General features: G+C 45.0%; 1 protein-coding gene across 3 annotated transcripts in view; it reads right to left on the reverse strand.

The window, feature by feature from the left end:
• Window positions 1-17,111, reverse strand: part of HPN (hepsin) — an 84,825-nt gene that overhangs the window by 45,748 nt on the left and 21,966 nt on the right. Inside the window, exons 1-7 of one of the 3 annotated variants that reach the window (XM_073655658.1) lie at window positions 9,649-9,812; window positions 5,048-5,121; window positions 4,364-4,440; window positions 3,858-3,956; window positions 3,500-3,541; window positions 785-914; window positions 258-380 (exon numbers count right to left, since the gene is read on the reverse strand). In XM_073655658.1, coding sequence (XP_073511759.1) covers window positions 258-380; window positions 785-914; window positions 3,500-3,541; window positions 3,858-3,956; window positions 4,364-4,379 — 410 coding nt within the window. In that variant the 5' untranslated portion in view covers window positions 4,380-4,440; window positions 5,048-5,121; window positions 9,649-9,812. Of the gene's footprint in view, window positions 1-257; window positions 381-784; window positions 915-3,499; window positions 3,542-3,857; window positions 3,957-4,363; window positions 4,441-5,047; window positions 5,122-7,082; window positions 7,104-9,648; window positions 9,813-17,111 lie in introns of those variants that run through there. The other 2 variants (XM_073655659.1, XM_073655657.1) reach the window with 2 other exon arrangements.

A 17,111-nucleotide genomic window follows, 5' to 3' on the forward strand; every position in this document is an offset into this window, starting at 1 on the left:
GAGGAGCTCACTACATACAGATTTATACAGTCACCACTAGGAGGAGCTCACTACATACTTATCTATAACAGTATAAACTGATATGCAGTGAGCTCCCCCTAGCGTAGACTATAGGAAGTCCGAAGTAAATTACTTAAAAGGTCACAAAAAGCAAATCCTCAAATACAGATATTTTAGAACTTTCTTAGATGACTTTGAAATCAAAGGTGTTTTGTGACTACATGCTTAGCTCCTAGATACTAGAAATAGACTCTTACCACACAGTCAGCACATCATGAAGTCTTCTGGCACTGCCTAACAGCGATCTCTGCACACAGTAGTACCCTGATGTGCCGTTCGTTCCTGCCACCTCCACTCGAAGCACCTGGTGACTCATCGACCTAAGAAGAGAGTGGGGAGACTAATATAACATGCATCAAAATTCCTATATATTGTACTTGATACAATGTTGCAAAAATATCAAACAGGTCCATAAATACAAATATAGGACCCTATAGTAACATTTCTAAACGGTGCCCCTTCATGGATGGTACATGTACTGTATATCCAGCAAATCCATCCTTTCTTCACTTGGGGAATATAAAGGCAACATTATCTTTGAACCTTTGTGTCTTGATTTATGTCAAACTTGTGGATCTGGAGACTTTTTACGCAGGACAGGCAGCCATAGAAGACCGATGTGCCTGCTAGACCAGGGTCATAGGAATTTTTTTAACTCTTCTCTAGTATCTTTACCCTCGATATAAAGTTAGGAAAAACTCTTGACTTGGAGAAACCTTTGTACCTGATGAATCCCATATCTTCACAGCTTAGCGTTGCCACTGCTGCGTTTACCAAGGAAGAGCAAACCAGCCGCCATATTTGTTCTTTCTCATCGTACACAGTGAGCCGATGATCTGGAGAGTTCACCTGGACTAAAACATTGAATAAAAACTTTACCTTAGTGAGAACCACAAAAATCCTTCTCCGGAGTCATTAATGTAGTATCTACATTCATGCAGTAAAGGGGCTCTGACAACCAACTAGTTTGTTTCATGACAAAAATGTGCATAAGTTTGTCGCTGTCTGAACACTAATATCTTGTAGTGATGGAAAATTATATATGTAAATCAGAGAATACATGTTCAGAAGCAACAGTAGCATGGAGGACATTATACAACAATACTGAGCAGTGTAGCTGTGAATCTAGAACTGGTGTGAGATAAAACACTAACTAGAGAGTCACAACAGCATGGTAGGTGTTATACTGAGCAGCCTAGCTGTGAATGTAGCACTGTGATGAGATAAAACACTAACTAGATAGTAACAACAGCATAGAGGATATTATACAGTAGTACTGAGCAGTGTAGCTGTGAATCTAGCACTGTGATGAGATAAAACACTAAATACATAGTAACAACAGCGTGGAGGATGTTATATAACAGTATTGAGCAGTGTGATTGTGAATCTAGAGCTGGTGTGAGATTAAACACTAACTAGAGAGTAACAACAGCATGGTGGATGTTATACTGAACAGCATAGCTGTGAATGTAGCACTGTGATGACATAAAACACTAACTAGATAGTAACAACCGCGTGGAGGATATTATACAGTAGTACTAAGCAGCGTAGCTGTGAATGTAGCACTGTGATTATATAAAACACTAAATGCATAGTAACAACAGTGTGGAGGACGTTATATAACAGTGTTGAGCAGTGTAGCTGTGAATCTAGAACCAATGTGAGATAAAACAGTTAGTAGATAGTAACAACAAGAAGGATGTTATACAGCAGTACTGCGCAGCATAGCTGTGAATGTATTTCTGTGATGAGATAAAACACAAACTAGATAGTGACAAGAGGTAGGAGGATGTTATACAGCAATACTGAGCAGTGTAGCTGAGAATCTAGAACTGGTGTGAGATAAAACACTAATTAGATAGTAAGAACAGCATGGAAAATGTTATACAGCTGTACTGAGCAGTGTAGATGTGGATACAGCACTGTGATGAGATAAAATACGTACAAGAAAATAGCAACACTATGAGGACATTTTATAGCAGCAATGAGCACTGTAGCTATGAATCCAGCAGTGGGGTGAGATAATACACTAACTAGAAAGCAGCAGCAGAGTCTCTTTGCATCTTTCTCTTACTCTACTCCTCCTCTAACCCTCTCCATAAACTTAAAGGGGTTGACCACTACTAGGAAAACCCCTTCTCATACAACACGCTTGGCCCCGATAAAATAAAAGAGCTTATACTCACCTCCCGTGCCGGCGCAGTTTCCACGGTGTTGGCACTCACTTTCCTCGGGGCTCTCGTGCATTGTTGTGACAAGTGAACCAGGCGCCCAATCAGCGCTGGCGTCACTGTCCCCGCCTCCTGTCGAATTGAACATGAAAAGGAAGTCAGAGATCAGCTGCAGCCAGCACTTCCTCTTCATGTTTGATTTGTCCAAAGGCGGGGCCAGTGACGGCAGCGGTGATTGGGCGCCGGTGTCACAACACCGCAGGAGAGCCCCAGGGAGAGTGAGTGCTGACAACACAGGATGGGCATGGGAGGTGAGTATAAGTTTTTTATTTTACTGGGGCCAAGCGCGGGGTATAAGAAGGGGTTGTTCTAGCAGTGGACAACCCCTTTAAATGGACAGTTGTAATCTGATCCCTCACTGAAGTGGCAGTGCATTGCTAGAACCATTAGCAGGACCATATACAGCCTTACTGAGCAATTTAGCACTGAATCCAGCTCTGGAGAGAAATAAAACACTAACTAGAAAGCATCAGCAGAGATCTGTGAGTCGCTTTGCCTCTTTCTATAACTCTACTCCTCCCTCCTCTTACAACCCTCTCTGTAAACTTAAGTGGACAGCTGTAAACTGATCCCTCAGTGAGCTGCCAGCATCTTGTTATAAGCAGGGCGGATTTTAGCAAATTTCCTAGCGAATGATGAGTTCAAGAGGAAAGGGGAATAGGTGACTCATAAGTGGATAAAAAGGAATATTTTTCTGATAAGATCTTTCACAAAGTTTATCATATTTGCTAGTACCATTGTTTTTTGCAAAGTTTGTAGAACAATGTGCAAAAAAACACAGTGGACAAAAAAGTAGACAATTTACAATTTGGATCGTATTAGGCAATTCAAGATTGTTTGTGTCCTTCCAAAGAGAATCTGTGAAAAATTTTTGTTAGAAGGGTCCTCCAGCAAGTTATCACCAGCAATGATAACTTGCTGGAGGACAAATTATGCCCTTGTAGTTCCCTATAGTGATCTGTAGGGAACTACAAGGGCATAATTTCCCTGCAGTGCCATCACAGGAGAAAATAAGAATTACAAGCTGTGTATTGCAATCAGTACATGTCGGGTCCTCCAGAGTGAAAGCTGCTTTTTATAGCTGTTCTGTGCTCCGCATAAGGCAGTAAAAGCCCAGAGTAAGGAACCATGTTCCTGAAAAAAGCCGGACGTCCCCTTTATACCAAATTCTTTGCATGCATTCCATGATGCATTACAAGATTAATTACCTGCATAGAGGTTTGAGTTTTCATTTGTCAGTACATATGTTGCTGTGAAGACAGAACACAATAGGTGAGTGATGGAATCAGATAAAACCCTCAGCGGGGGAAATAGCTATATTATGACCCAGGACGTTCCCACACTAATCATATTTTGCAATGCACTCAGTTTACCAAAGAAAAACCTTCAGCCAGTAATATATCCAGCTGTCTATGGTCATGGACATCAAAAACTTGAGTAGAACAAGTCCGTTGACCATGGGGGGCTGCATATGGGTCAATTATAGACCTCAAGTTGGCTATCAAATATATAGATTCTAAAACATTTGAGTAACCCCCCCCCCCCCCTTAGAAGCCTTTTACTTACCTATGGCCCAAATGGTGACCGTGATTCCAGCCAACGAGATGATAATACAGATCGTCACTCCAAAAATCCTCAGAGGGGTCCAGTGCCAGCGTTTACCCACTGAAGCCCGAAGAACAATGGAACATAAAATGTTACATAATGGAATGGAATGTAACAATGTAATAAATGCAAATTAAAAAAACTTCGCTCCAAATACTTGTTGGAGATGACTTTAATTTTATGGGCCATTTTATGGTTAGAGTTAAGAAAGACTTAATATAAAGGAGGAGGGTTTTGTTGGAAGCTGAAATAATAAATGTACTTCTAGTTCCCAATTTCAAATTTTTAGATTCTACAGATGAGAATAATCTTGACAGCACGCTGCAAAGCAAGACGGTTTTCTTACGAAGCGAGTTGATTGTGCTGACCTCTAGTGGCCAATATGATACCTGCAATATTTCGTAATTCATGAATATTAAAATAAAAAATAAATTGTGCAAAAACGAAATAATTCCCCATTAACTTACCGTCCTTCTGTACCATTTCTGAGGAGCGGTCAGGTAGGATCACAAGAAAGTACAATATGTCTGGATGTCCGCACACCCTGAAACCAAGACAAGAGTCAGCTGTCCACCTGCCGAGCATCTATAAAGGAGCCTTTGTCTTATGTCTGGCACAAATTAATGACATAGTGACATACTCCTCCGATTATTCATCTCCAAGCCACAAATTAGAAACTAAAGAAGAGATGAAGCTCCCGCATATTACACAGCAAGGATCAGCTTCTAAGGAACTTTGGACTTAAGAAAGTGATTGGAGCTTGAGATGTTGAATTTAACCTAATGTAGCTGTCAAGTGCGTGCACATGACGAGTTACTCAGTTTATTGTATTTTGCATTTTTCACCTGTTTTCCTCTCTGCAAACTCTATTTGTAATATTCACTTGTCTCTGGGCTGGTGGAGACGAGTTGCAATGGTGTCTCCCATGCACAGCACACACAGGCATGAGGGATTTAGGAGAGTTTAGGAGATTTGATGTTGTTCATCCCATTGCAATGACTATAGGCTCATCGGCTGCTGTTTATGGTGGCCGGAGGCTAATACATCTGTGGAATCATAGTGGCCACATAGGATTCTTCCTTTTTTAGTAATTGGTCACTTTTTCTATACATTGTATCATTTTGAGGTGTCTATAGAGAATGTTCTCTTACCTTACTGGATCTCTGCTGCCTGTACCCCCTCAAATCTCAGGCGAGGAGGTCGGGGGTCGGAGGAGACCATTCCACTGGAAAGACAGAAAGAGACATAAAGTAACAGAGTCATAAGGAAGTGACTGTCTGTAAAGAAAATGGAGAAGGAAGCAGGAGAGAGAAGATGGGTAAAAAAGGGGGACACAGGAAGAGGGGAAGTTAGGGCAGTTGAGAAAAAGAAATGGAAGAAGACAGCGGAGATGGAGAAGAAAGGTGAATAGGGGAGATGGTGAAGGAAGAAAAGGGGGAGATAGAGAATGAAGGGAAAGGGTGGAGATGAAGGAGGAAGAGGACAAGTGGAGATGAAGAGGGAAGAGGACAAGTGGAGATGAGGAAGGAAGAGGACAAGTAGAGATGAAGAAGGAAGAGGACAAGTGGAGATGAAGAAGGAAGGGGACAAGTGGAGATGAAGAGGGAAGAGGACAAGTAGAGATGAAGAAGGAAGGGGACAAGTGGAGATGAAGAAGGAAGAGGACAAGTGGAGATGAAGAAGGAAGGGGACAAGTGGAGATGAAGAGGGAAGATGACAAGTAGAGATGAAGAAGGAAGGGGAGAAGTGGAGATGAAGAAGGAAGAGGACAAGTGGAGATGAAGAAGGAAGGGGACAAGTGGAGATGAAGAAGGAAGGGGACAAGTGGAAATGAAGAAGGAAGAGGACAAGTGGAGATGAAGAAGGAAGGGGACAAGTGGAGATGAAGAGGGAAGATGACAAGTAGAGATGAAGAAGGAAGGGGAGAAGTGGAGATGAAGAAGGAAGAGGACAAGTGGAGATGAAGAGGGAAGATGACAAGTAGAGATGAAGAAGGAAGGGGAGAAGTGGAGATGAAGAAGGAAGAGGACAAGTGGAGATGAAGAAGGAAGGGGACAAGTGGAAATGAAGAAGGAAGGGGACAAGTGGAGATGGAGAAGGAAGAGGACAAGTGGATATGAAGAGGGAAGAGGACAAGTGGAGATGAAGAGGGAAGAGGACAAGTAGAGATGAAGAAGGAAGGGGACAAGTGGAGATGAAGAAGGAAGAGGACAAGTGCAAGTGGAGATGAAGAAGGAAGGGGACAAGTGGAGATGAAGAAGGAAGGGGACAAGTGGAGATGGAGAAGGAAGAGGACAAGTGGATATGAAGAAGGAAGGGGAAAGGAGAGATGCAGAAGGAATAAGGAAGGAAAACAGGAGATAGAGAAGGGGGGAACAGGTAAAATGAAGAAGGAAGGGGACACAGGAAATGGAGAAGGAAGGGGGCAGAGGAGATAGTGAAGGAAGGGGACAGGGGAAATGGAGAAGGAAGGGGGCAGAGGAGATAGTGAAGGAAGGGGATAGGGGAAATAATGAAATAAAAAGGGGGAAATAGAGAAAAAAGGGAAAAAGTGATGAAGAAGGAAGAGGAACACAAGAGATAGAGAAGGAAGGGGAAAGGAGAGATGGAGAAGGTATAAGGAAGAAAAACGGGAGATTGAGAAGGAAGGCCGACAGGAGAAAAAGAAGGAAGGAAACAGGGAAGATAAAGAAGGAAGGGGACAGGGGAAATTGAGATGGAAGGGGGCAGAGAAGATGGAGAACGGAGGGGAATAGGAAAGATGGTTCACCAAGGAAGAAAAGTGGGAAATAGAGAAGAAAGGGAAATGGTGATGAAGAAGGAAGAGGAACACAGGAGATAGAGAAAGAAAGGGGAAATTAGAGATGAAGACGGAATAAGGAAGGAAAAAGGGAGACAGAGAAGAAAGGCCAAAGGACGGGGACAGGGGATATGGAGTAGGAAGAAAAGGGGGAATTAGAAAAGAAAGGGAAATAGTGATGAAGAAGAAAGAGGAATACAGGAGATAGAGAAGAAAGAGGAAAGCAAAGGTGGAGAAGGAAATAAAGGTATGAAGGCGTTAGAAAAGGGGGAAGAATTAGAATTGAGAAGCATAGGAGATGGAGAAGGAAGGGGACAGTGGAGAAGGGAAGTAGAAGAAAAGTTCTGATAGTTTCAAAAACTTTGAAAACAAAGAAGATCTTGAACCTGGAGGAAGAGACAGTCAGTGTAAGGAGACAGACAAGTCACTGTGTCCTGTAGGGATCAGGTGAGGAAGGAATGCGGTCTATGGAGGGGGCGATGAACGACACAGGGGAGGGGAGAACACACCTTGATCCCATCCCCCTTGCGCTCTTAGAGGGGAGTCACTTCCCGGTTATCAGTTATCACAAGACTTCCTGAACCTGTGACTGCAGATCCCACCTGCCGGTCACCCACCAGTCCCGGCATGGAGAATCCTATCCGAGGCTCTGCCCTACATTACAGAGGGGATTTCCTTTCGCTTCAGTGGAGCTGGGCCATAGATCCCTCCTATATGGAATGCTGGGACTTGCAGTATCTGTAAATCCCTACCTAGTGCTAGACAGCGAGGTATGGATGGGACTTGTAGTTCATCTACCGCCATGCAGTTATTTTTGCAGTGATAGCTGGGATCTGTAGTGCTACCACTGTTAGGGGGTCAGCCATTTTGAGTATATCTGGGCATGCTGGGACTTGTAGTTTCTAGCCTGATATAGTTCCATTAGAACATTGGGACAGCGGTTTATTCTACAGCACGGAGATGTCGCTCAATGCGAGCAGATCGGAGATTAGCCTTTTTGCTTGGGAAAGGGATCAGACAATGGGATTAGTTAGAATACAGATCTGCTGCCGCACTCACATTTCTCCTGCTGAGGGAAGAAAATCAGTGCAAGTCTGAACTTACTGACATCCAATATTTACTGACACATTCACAAACTTCCAAAACAATAGTGAAATTAAAAGAAAGATCTCAAAATAAAGGTTTAGTGCACAGAAAAAAATCAGGGGGTCCCAGGAAACAGACCCCAACTCTGACAGGTTTCTATGATAAACCCCTTTATGGGCACTTGATACAGTTAGATGTACATTTGTGCTGCCATCTAGTGGTAGAAGGTGATATTACACTTGTGAATGCTCCAGATTTAGGGGGGGGGGCCCGCACCAAAAGTTCAGAGGAGCCTCCCGAAGCCAATGCTCTGACATAATTAAAGAAGTCCTGTGTTACAGGGTTACATCCTGGAAGAAAATGCAAAGCTGGACTCACAGTTCTGCTGCATATGAAACGCTTTTTTTTCCTTAAATGTATCTTTTGGGTTAAAAATAATTTTTGCATTTGGGGATCAATAAAAAAAAATTCTCAACGTTTGGCTTAAGCGGACTCTGTTCTTTGCATGTTGAGTTAACTGAGAGTCCATCAGTGAGCCCATTCTGCCATAAAGATTGTAACTCTCTTATCTGTCTTTTTCTGAACTCCTGTGCTGATTTAGGTTGGGGCTGGATGCGACACAGGTCGCGCGGCCTTAGATCGCTCCGTGGAGCTGCTAAATTGCAGCGTAATGCAGATAAATGAGGTCACATGGCGACTTTAGCAAAGTTGCAAAAAATAAAACTTTTTTTTTTTGCAACTTTCTTTTTTCGGTTCCAATACAAAACTATTCACCTGCATTATGCTGCAATCTGTGTCATTGCCATTTTCTCCGTGTAGCCCCACCCTTCTGACTACAGACTACATTGATGTGGTCATAAATCAGCAACAAGGAGTTTAGAAAAAGATAACAGAGTTGCAAACTCAGGTCACGTGGCAGCTGGACAGTACAGAGTCGGAACACCACAGTGCCATAAACTCTGTAGTGGCCATACTCAGTACTGCAACTCCTATTGAAGAGAATGGCAGCTGAGCTGCAGTACTGTGAACGGCCACTGCACAGTGTATGGGTCACGGGTGTGTCAGAGGTGACAGACAGTCGCCCTGCAATGGTTTGCAGGAGATCTCCACGTTTGGCATTGCAAACAGCTTCCTAGATAGGAGGCTGTGTTTAGGACCCAGCGACTACCTCCTTTTAGTCTGGGTGTATATATACCTGATGTGTCTGGGTGAGCGTCGCTGGTTATACTCATTTCTACTTGGAACTTGGCTGAAGTAGCATCACGTCTTTGCTGGAGTCTTGAGGCCTTATGTCCTGCTGGAGTTCTTCTAAAGCTAAGTTGTTGTTCCCCTGTGTTGTCTTCCCTTTTTGTCTTTAGAGTACTAGCAGAGGTTGGCTAGTGCTCATCTCCTTCCTCCCCCAGCTACAACCCTTATTCCAGGGATAGTAGGGTGAGGCACATGATCGGCGACAGCTGCGGAGGCTGTATAGGGACGTTAGTAGGAGACAGGGTGACGCTAGTCCAGATTAGGATGTCACCTCTTCCCCCTTTCCCTAGTGTCTGGGTTCCCTTTCCCCTTTCCCTCTGTGTTGCACTCACACCTGGCGTGACTCTCTATGTTGCACTCACACCTGGCGTGACAGTATGGCACGGTGGTGTCGCGACTCTGTACTGTACACTGTGTACTTCCAGCAGCCACATGACCTTATAATTGATCGGATAGAGCTTTAGGAGTTGGACCATCTACAATCTGATATTTAGCAATGGTCACCATTATCTAAGCCCTGGACGTCCCTTTAAGGTTTTATCGTCACTCATGAATTGTCTGGTGACGCTGAGTTATTATAGATTGTATCGTCAGTATTCTCTATGTCGTTACTTTTACCTTCTTTGTCTCAGTTCCTTTAGACCCTTGGTAAGATGTCACCGTCTGGAGACCCCAGAAGTCTGAGAGGGGAATGGACCTGTCAGGGGGCAGCGCTGTTTTCCCAGCGTCAGATAAGCCCAGACAGACGTCCGCGCCGAGCTGTCCGCTTCTTCTATGGGTAATAATTAGCCGAAAGTGAAGAGTTTCTGCAGGACTTTACCCTCTGCTGTGAGCGGTCACTCTGCCATATATCCACGAGCACAAAACATGTCACCCCACACAGATCCCAAAGCCGGGATCCAGCAGAATAGTGAGTGCAGCTCTGGAGTATAATACAGGATGTAACTCAGGATCAGTAAAGTAATGTATGTACACAGTGACTGCACCAGCAGAATAGTGAGTGCAGCTCTGGAGTATAATACAGGAGGTAACTCAGGATCAGTAATGTAATGTATGTACACTGTGACTGCACCAGCAGAATAGTGAGTGCAGCTCTGGAGTATAATACAGGATGTAACTCAGGATCAGTAATATAATGAATGTACACAGTGACTGCACCTGCAGAATAGTGAGTGCAGCTCTGGAGTATGATACAGGATGTAACTCAGGATCAGTAATGTAATGTATGTACACAGTGACTGCACCAGCAGAATAGTGAGTGCAGCTCTGTAGTATAATACAGGATGTAACTCAGGATCAGTAATGTAATGTATGTACACAGTGACTCCACCAGCAGAATAGTGAGTGCAGCTCTGGAGTATAATACAGGATGTAACTCAGGATCAGTAATGTAATGTATGTACACAGTGACTGCACCAGCAGAAGAGTGAGTGCAGCTCTGGAGTATAATACAGGAAGTAACTCAGAATCAGTAATGTAATGTATGTGCACAGTGACTGCACCAGCAGAATAGTGAGTGCAGCTCTAGAGTATAATACAGGATGTAACTCAGGATCAGTAATGTAATGTATGTACACAGTGACTGCACCAGCAGAATAGTGAGCGCAGCTCTGGACTATAATACAGGGTGTAACTCAGGATCAGTAATGTAATGTATGTACACAGTGACTGCACCAGCAGAATAGTGAGCGCAGCTCTGGACTATAATACAGGGTGTAACTCAGGATCAGTAATGTAATGTATGTACACAGTGACTGCACCAGCAGAAAAGTGAGAGCAGCTCTAGAGTATAATACAGGATGTAACTCAGGATCAGTAATGTAATGTATGTACACAGTGACTCCACCAGCAGAATAGTGAGTGCAGCTCTGGAGTATAATACAGAATGTAACTCAGGATCAGTACAGGATAAGTAATATAATGTATGCACACAGTGACTGCACCAGCAGAATAGCGAGTGCAGCTCTGGAGTATAATACAGGATGTAACTCAGGATCACTAATGTAATGTATGTACACAGTGACTGCACCAGCAGAATAGTGAGTGCATCTCTGGAGTATAATACAGGATGTAACTCAGGATCAGTAATGTAATGTATGTACACAGTGACTGCACCTGCAGAATAGTGAGTGCAGCTCTGGAGTATGATACAGGATGTAACTCAGGATCAGTAATGTAATGTATGTACACAGTGACTGCACCAGCAGAATAGTGAGTGCAGCTCTGTAGTATAATACAGGATGTAACTCAGGATCAGTAATGTAATGTATGTACACAGTGACTCCACCAGCAGAATAGTGAGTGCAGCTCTGGAGTATAATACAGGATGTAACTCAGGATCAGTAATGTAATGTATGTACACAGTGACTGCACCAGCAGAAGAGTGAGTGCAGCTCTGGAGTATAATACAGGAAGTAACTCAGAATCAGTAATGTAATGTATGTGCACAGTGACTGCACCAGCAGAATAGTGAGTGCAGCTCTAGAGTATAATACAGGATGTAACTCAGGATCAGTAATGTAATGTATGTACACAGTGACTGCACCAGCAGAATAGTGAGCGCAGCTCTGGACTATAATACAGGGTGTAACTCAGGATCAGTAATGTAATGTATGTACACAGTGACTGCACCAGCAGAATAGTGAGTGCAGCTCTGGGGTATAATACAGGATGTAACTCAGGATCAGTACAGGATAAGTAATATAATGTATGCACACAGTGACTGCACCAGCAGAATAGCGAGTGCAGCTCTGGAGTATAATACAGGATGTAACTCAGGATCACTAATGTAATGTATGTACACAGTGACTGCACCAGCAGAATAGTGAGTGCAGCTCTGGGGTATAATACAGGATGTAACTCAGGATCAGTAATGTAATGTATGTACACAGTGACTGCACCAGCAGAATAGTGAGTGCAGCTCTGGAGTATAATACATGATGCAACTCAGGATCAGTAATGTAATGTATGTACACAGTAACTGCACCAGCAGAATAGCGAGTGCAGCTCTGGAGTATAATACAGGATGTAACTCAGGATCACTAATGTAATGTATGTACACAGTGACTGCACCAGCAGAATAGTGAGTGCAGCTCTGGAGTGTAATACAGGATGTAACTCAGGATCAGTAATGTAATGTATGTACACAGTGACTGCACCAGCAGAATAGTGAGTGCAGCTCTGGGGTATAATATACGATGTAACTCAGGATCAGTAATGTAATGTATGTACACAGTGACTGCACAAGCAGAATAGTGAGTACAGCTCCTAAGTATAATACAGGATGTAACTCAGGATCAGTAATGTAATGTATGTACACAGTGACTGCACCAGCAGAATAGCGAGTGCAGCTCTGGAGTATAATACAGGATGTAACTCAGGATCAGTAATGTAATGTATGTACACAGTGACTGCACCAGCAGAATAGTGAGTGCAGCTCTGGAGTATAATACAGGAGGTAACTCAGGATCAGTAATGTAATGTATGTACACAGTGACTGCACCAGCAGAATAGTGAGTGCTGCTCTGGAGTATAATACAGGATGTAATTCAGGATCAGTAATGTAATGTATGTACACAGCGACTGCACCAGCAGAATAGTGAGTGCAGCTCTGATCAGCTGCTGCTTAGTGTGCTGATTGCGGGTATGGTGGCTGCAGATCCTGCTGTGTGCTCCAGCTCTCCTGAGAACGAATACCTCTCCACCTGGGGATCAGCTCTCTCTCCTACCCAGGGATGGAGTGGGTTTCCTGGGATGAGTGATGGAGCCAAGTCCCAGGCTTCTGCTTCCCGAACCAGGCCGGCGGGGGGCAGAAGAAACCAGCAACCGGCCTGCACATCGGAGGACTCGGGGGTGAGACGCTTCACCAGGAGTCACAGCAATGTGGCTCCTACTCCCCCTGGGTTTGTGGAGACTCCTAGAAGTCGCAAGGCTTCCAGCATGGAGGTAAAGCCTGACAGTGCGCATGATGGTGCTCCTTCCGGAGGAAAGCTGAGTGCTCACGGAGGTGAGGCCGACCTCCCTGAGGGGGGTTGGGGGCTGCAGGGACCCCGGAAGTCTGTGTCCACCTATGCCACCCGGGTCATGATCCACCTTCGTGAGTATGAAGATGCGAGTAAGCTCGTCAGGAGACTTCGGGAGGAGCTGCGCTGCACAAGCGCCAAAGTTGCAGGGGTCTCCAAATCGAGGAAGACAAAACTCCAAGCAGAGGTAAAGAGGCTGACCAGTGAAATTCATCTGCTGAAACTAAGAAAAGCCACCATCAGGGAGCAGAGTGGTCCTTTTAAGGAAAAACTGATAAATGAAGACCGCTTCAGAGAAATGGCTGATAACAGAGAGCAGAGGCAGATGGGGCTGCAGCCTGAGAGCCAGGTGGATGATGAGAAAGCCCCACATGGCAGCCTGCAAAGTCACCCCCAGGCCACGTGCAGCGAGCTCCCTGCAGGACAGGCGACAATGACATCCGGTCGCAGTTCTGCCGGCTCTGGGGAGGACAGTGACAGCAGAGGCCAGGGAGAGGCGCTAATGGCAGAAATAAAGCTCCTGGAGTCCCCAGTGTGCCTCCAAAACTTCCATCTTGGTGACGATCTACCAAAAGAGACACCTGGGGGCCACAAAAAGGCAAAGAAGACCAAGCCAAAGCTGCAGGAAGCGGTAAGCTATGTCTATGCCCCCCTCCCTGTACCCCCTGAGTCGGCGGCAGGCTCAGCTCGCTGTATAAGCCCCGTTGGCCAGCCCAACCCGGGTTCTGCTGTGGATCCGGTGCAAAGTCGCGGGGAGATTGCACAGCGTGGTAGTGAGGCGCAGAGCTCCGTCTCTGCTTGTAGTAGCGGGGACGCAGCAGGAGGTGCATCAGCCGAGAGGCTAGACAGTGAGGGCGGCCCGGCGGCGGGCATTCGGTCAGGCCACGATGTTGTGGTGCGCTCCTCAGTGGGAGGGGGGAGCGGCCCGGTGTCGGGGGCAGCTCCGGTAGCCTCGGTGCCTCTGAATGCTGTTGCCGCTGATCACTTAGTTGAGAAGCGGCGGCAGTGTGAGGGGGCTGTCGGGGCTGAGCATTCCAGTCCTCCCACCAAAGTGCTATTCTGTGTTGGCGCCGCTGGTCAGGAAGATCCTGATGCTAAAGATCAGCGGCGCCTCACAACAGCTAAAGATCAGCGGCGCATCGCTACAAATACAAAACAGCGGAAATTACAGACTGATGATGTGGAGGGCACACATAAGACCAGGGGTGAGGTTGCCTCCAGTTCTATGGAGGTGACTGAGCCCCTTGTGCCTGATGATGCTGAGGTCAAAATGTCATCCACCATTATTACTGGTCCAGCAGGAATGAATGTGGTGGTGGGTGTGAATGAGGCCAATTCATTGTCTAGTGGTGTGGTTGCTGGTTTGATAGACGGTGAGATGGAGGTGGGTAATGGTGATGCTGTTGGGGCTGATGTGGTCACTGGTCCGTTGCCGCCCCGGGGGTGGCAACGCCTGTCCAGAGTTATGCCAGTGTCACCTCCGGGGCAAATAGGGCATCCTCCTCGTCTCCAGGCTTTGGGGACGGCATGTTGAAACGGCGCCTTCTGGAGGCTCTAAAGAAGGGTGAGAGATCACTAATGGTAGAGGGTTGAGAGGTTGATCTATCCTTCTGGATAGAGAGTCATGGCCTCGGGGCCTTCAGAGAGAAAAAAGGGGGGGATACAGTGTGGTCCCTCCCAACAGCTGGGCCAGGCAGTGTTAGAACCCTCCTGTTAGTTCTTTTTCTATTTTTTGGTCACATGACTTTCTGCCTATATAATCCAGCTCCGCCCTTCTGGCCTTGCTGAACTTCAGTGTTACATTTACTCTTAAGCTAGCCAGGTGCCTTTGTACCTAACTCTGTAGTTTGCTTGGTCCTTGGACCACTAGTACTTTTTGTTTGTTTGTCTTTGCTCTGCTACAATTTCTGCTAGGAGGTGTCCAACTATATTCCAGTTCTTAGTTCTTGTAGGGACCCCTCCCTTATATCTATAGGTCTGTGTTCAGACTAGCCGAGGACTTAGGCGGGTCTGTTCACAAGGAACAGGTCCCCCGCTGCATCGTAGGGAATCAGCTTAGTCCTATTGTAGGGACAGTTTTCCTATCTTTCCTTAGTGCTTGTAGCAGTTCATAACAGTAAGTCCAGCCCAAAAAAATAAAACACTCTAAGGAAAGTAATCCAGAATTCAGCATGGTGTCGGTTCAGGAGTTGGCTCATCGCCTACAGGGACTGTCTTTGGAGGTGGCCGAGCTCCAGCAACACATGAGTAGCTGTCCTGGAGCGCATTTTGTCGAACCGAAGGTAGGACTGGCAGATTTTTTTTATGATAAACAGCAAGATTTTTTTTCCTTTAAAAACGCTTGTTTATTATATTTTCGTTTAAGACCCAGATCCTCGGGGAATGAATCACAGCGCATTGGGTTTATAATGTCACTTTTGCGTAAAGAACCACAGGGATGGGCCTTTTCTCTACAACCTAATGATCCGTGTTTTAGATCTGTGGAAGATTTTTTTTCTGCTATGAGGTTGTTGTATGATGATCCTGATTGAGTCTCATCTGCTGAAACGGAATTAAGACGTTTGAAGCAGGGATCAGGTGATGTGGAAAATTATTGTACATACTTTAGAAGATGGTCGGCCGAAGTGGAATGGAATGACTCAGCATTAAAATGTCTGTTTCTTGCTGGTCTGGGTGAAAGGGTTAAGGATCTGCTGATTGCCTTCCCAAAATCTGGAACCTTGCAGGAGGCAATGCAATTAGCTATACGTGTGGACAGGAGCTTGCGTGCTAGGATTAATGAGGAGAAATCTACTGCTATGGCAGCTCCTAGTTTTCAGAGGGTCTGCTCGAAAGGTGGAGAACCGATGGAGATTGGGGCGATGTCACCCCACTCTCAGGAAAAAGACCGCAGGTTTGCTAAGGGATTGTGTTTTTATTGCGGTAAATCTGACCACTTTATTAAGAACTGTGAGCTTCGTTTGAACAAAGAAAAAAAAAGAGGTCAGTTACGCCCGTATAGCTTGTTTAAACTCAAAAGGAGTATTTCTTTCTGGAAGCACCTCATTCCAGGAGGAGTTGATTGAATTTGGGGTATTTGTGGATTGTGGTTCTACACTCAATGTGATTGATAAGGGATTTTTGGAAAAATTTAAATTAGAATCCAAACTTTTGTCATCTCCTATTTCTGTGGTTGTTGTTGATGGCTCTCCCTTGAAATGTATTACTCACAAGGTTTTTGAATTTCCCCTCACCATTAATGGTATTCACCAAGAGAATTTGGATTTGGCGGTATTAAATAATTTGCCTTCTCCAGTGGTTTTGGGGTTACCTTGGTTAAAATTGCACAATCCTGTACTGGACTGGTCTACCCATGAAATTAAGTCTTGCAGTCCTAAGTGTCATGATAAATGTTGTAACGGTCGCATTGCTGCTGTGGAAAGAGGGGAATTACCTGTACCTATTCAGGATTTTTGGAAGGTTTTTTCTGAGGAGGAGTCGCAAGTTTTGCCTCCTCATAGGGACTATGATTGCACCATTGAGTTTGTTCCTGGAGCTACTCTTCCCAAGAGTCGCTTATTTAATCTTACTATCCCTGAGAGAAAGGCCTTGGAGGAATACATACAGACTAGCTTGGCCGCCGGTCACATTAGACCTTCTAAGTCTCCTGTGGCTGTTGGATTTTTTTTGTAAAAAAAAAGGAAGGCGGTTTACGTCCATGTCTGGACTTTCGCGAAATTAATAAAATTACCGTACGCAATTCCTACCCACTGCCATTAATTCCTGACTTGTTCAACCAGATAGTGGGGGCCAAGTGGTTCTCTAAAATTGATCTCCGGGGGGCATACAATTTGTTACGTATGAAGGAAGATGATGAATGGAAAACTGCTTTTAACACTCCGGTGGGTCATTTTGAGAATCTGGTTATGCCTTTTGGTCTTACCAATGCACCAGCGTTTTTTCAGAACCTTATTAATGACATCCTAAGACCGTTGATTGGTAAGAATGTGGTGGTGTATTTGGATGACATTTTGATTTATTCGCCGGATCTGGAGTCTCATTGGCGGAGCATACGTGAGG

This window comes from Phyllobates terribilis, unplaced genomic scaffold, assembly GCF_046119375.1.
Source record: "Phyllobates terribilis strain yellow unplaced genomic scaffold, ASM4611937v1 Scaffold_12__6_contigs__length_324123572, whole genome shotgun sequence".
NCBI classification, from domain to species: domain Eukaryota; kingdom Metazoa; phylum Chordata; class Amphibia; order Anura; family Dendrobatidae; genus Phyllobates; species Phyllobates terribilis.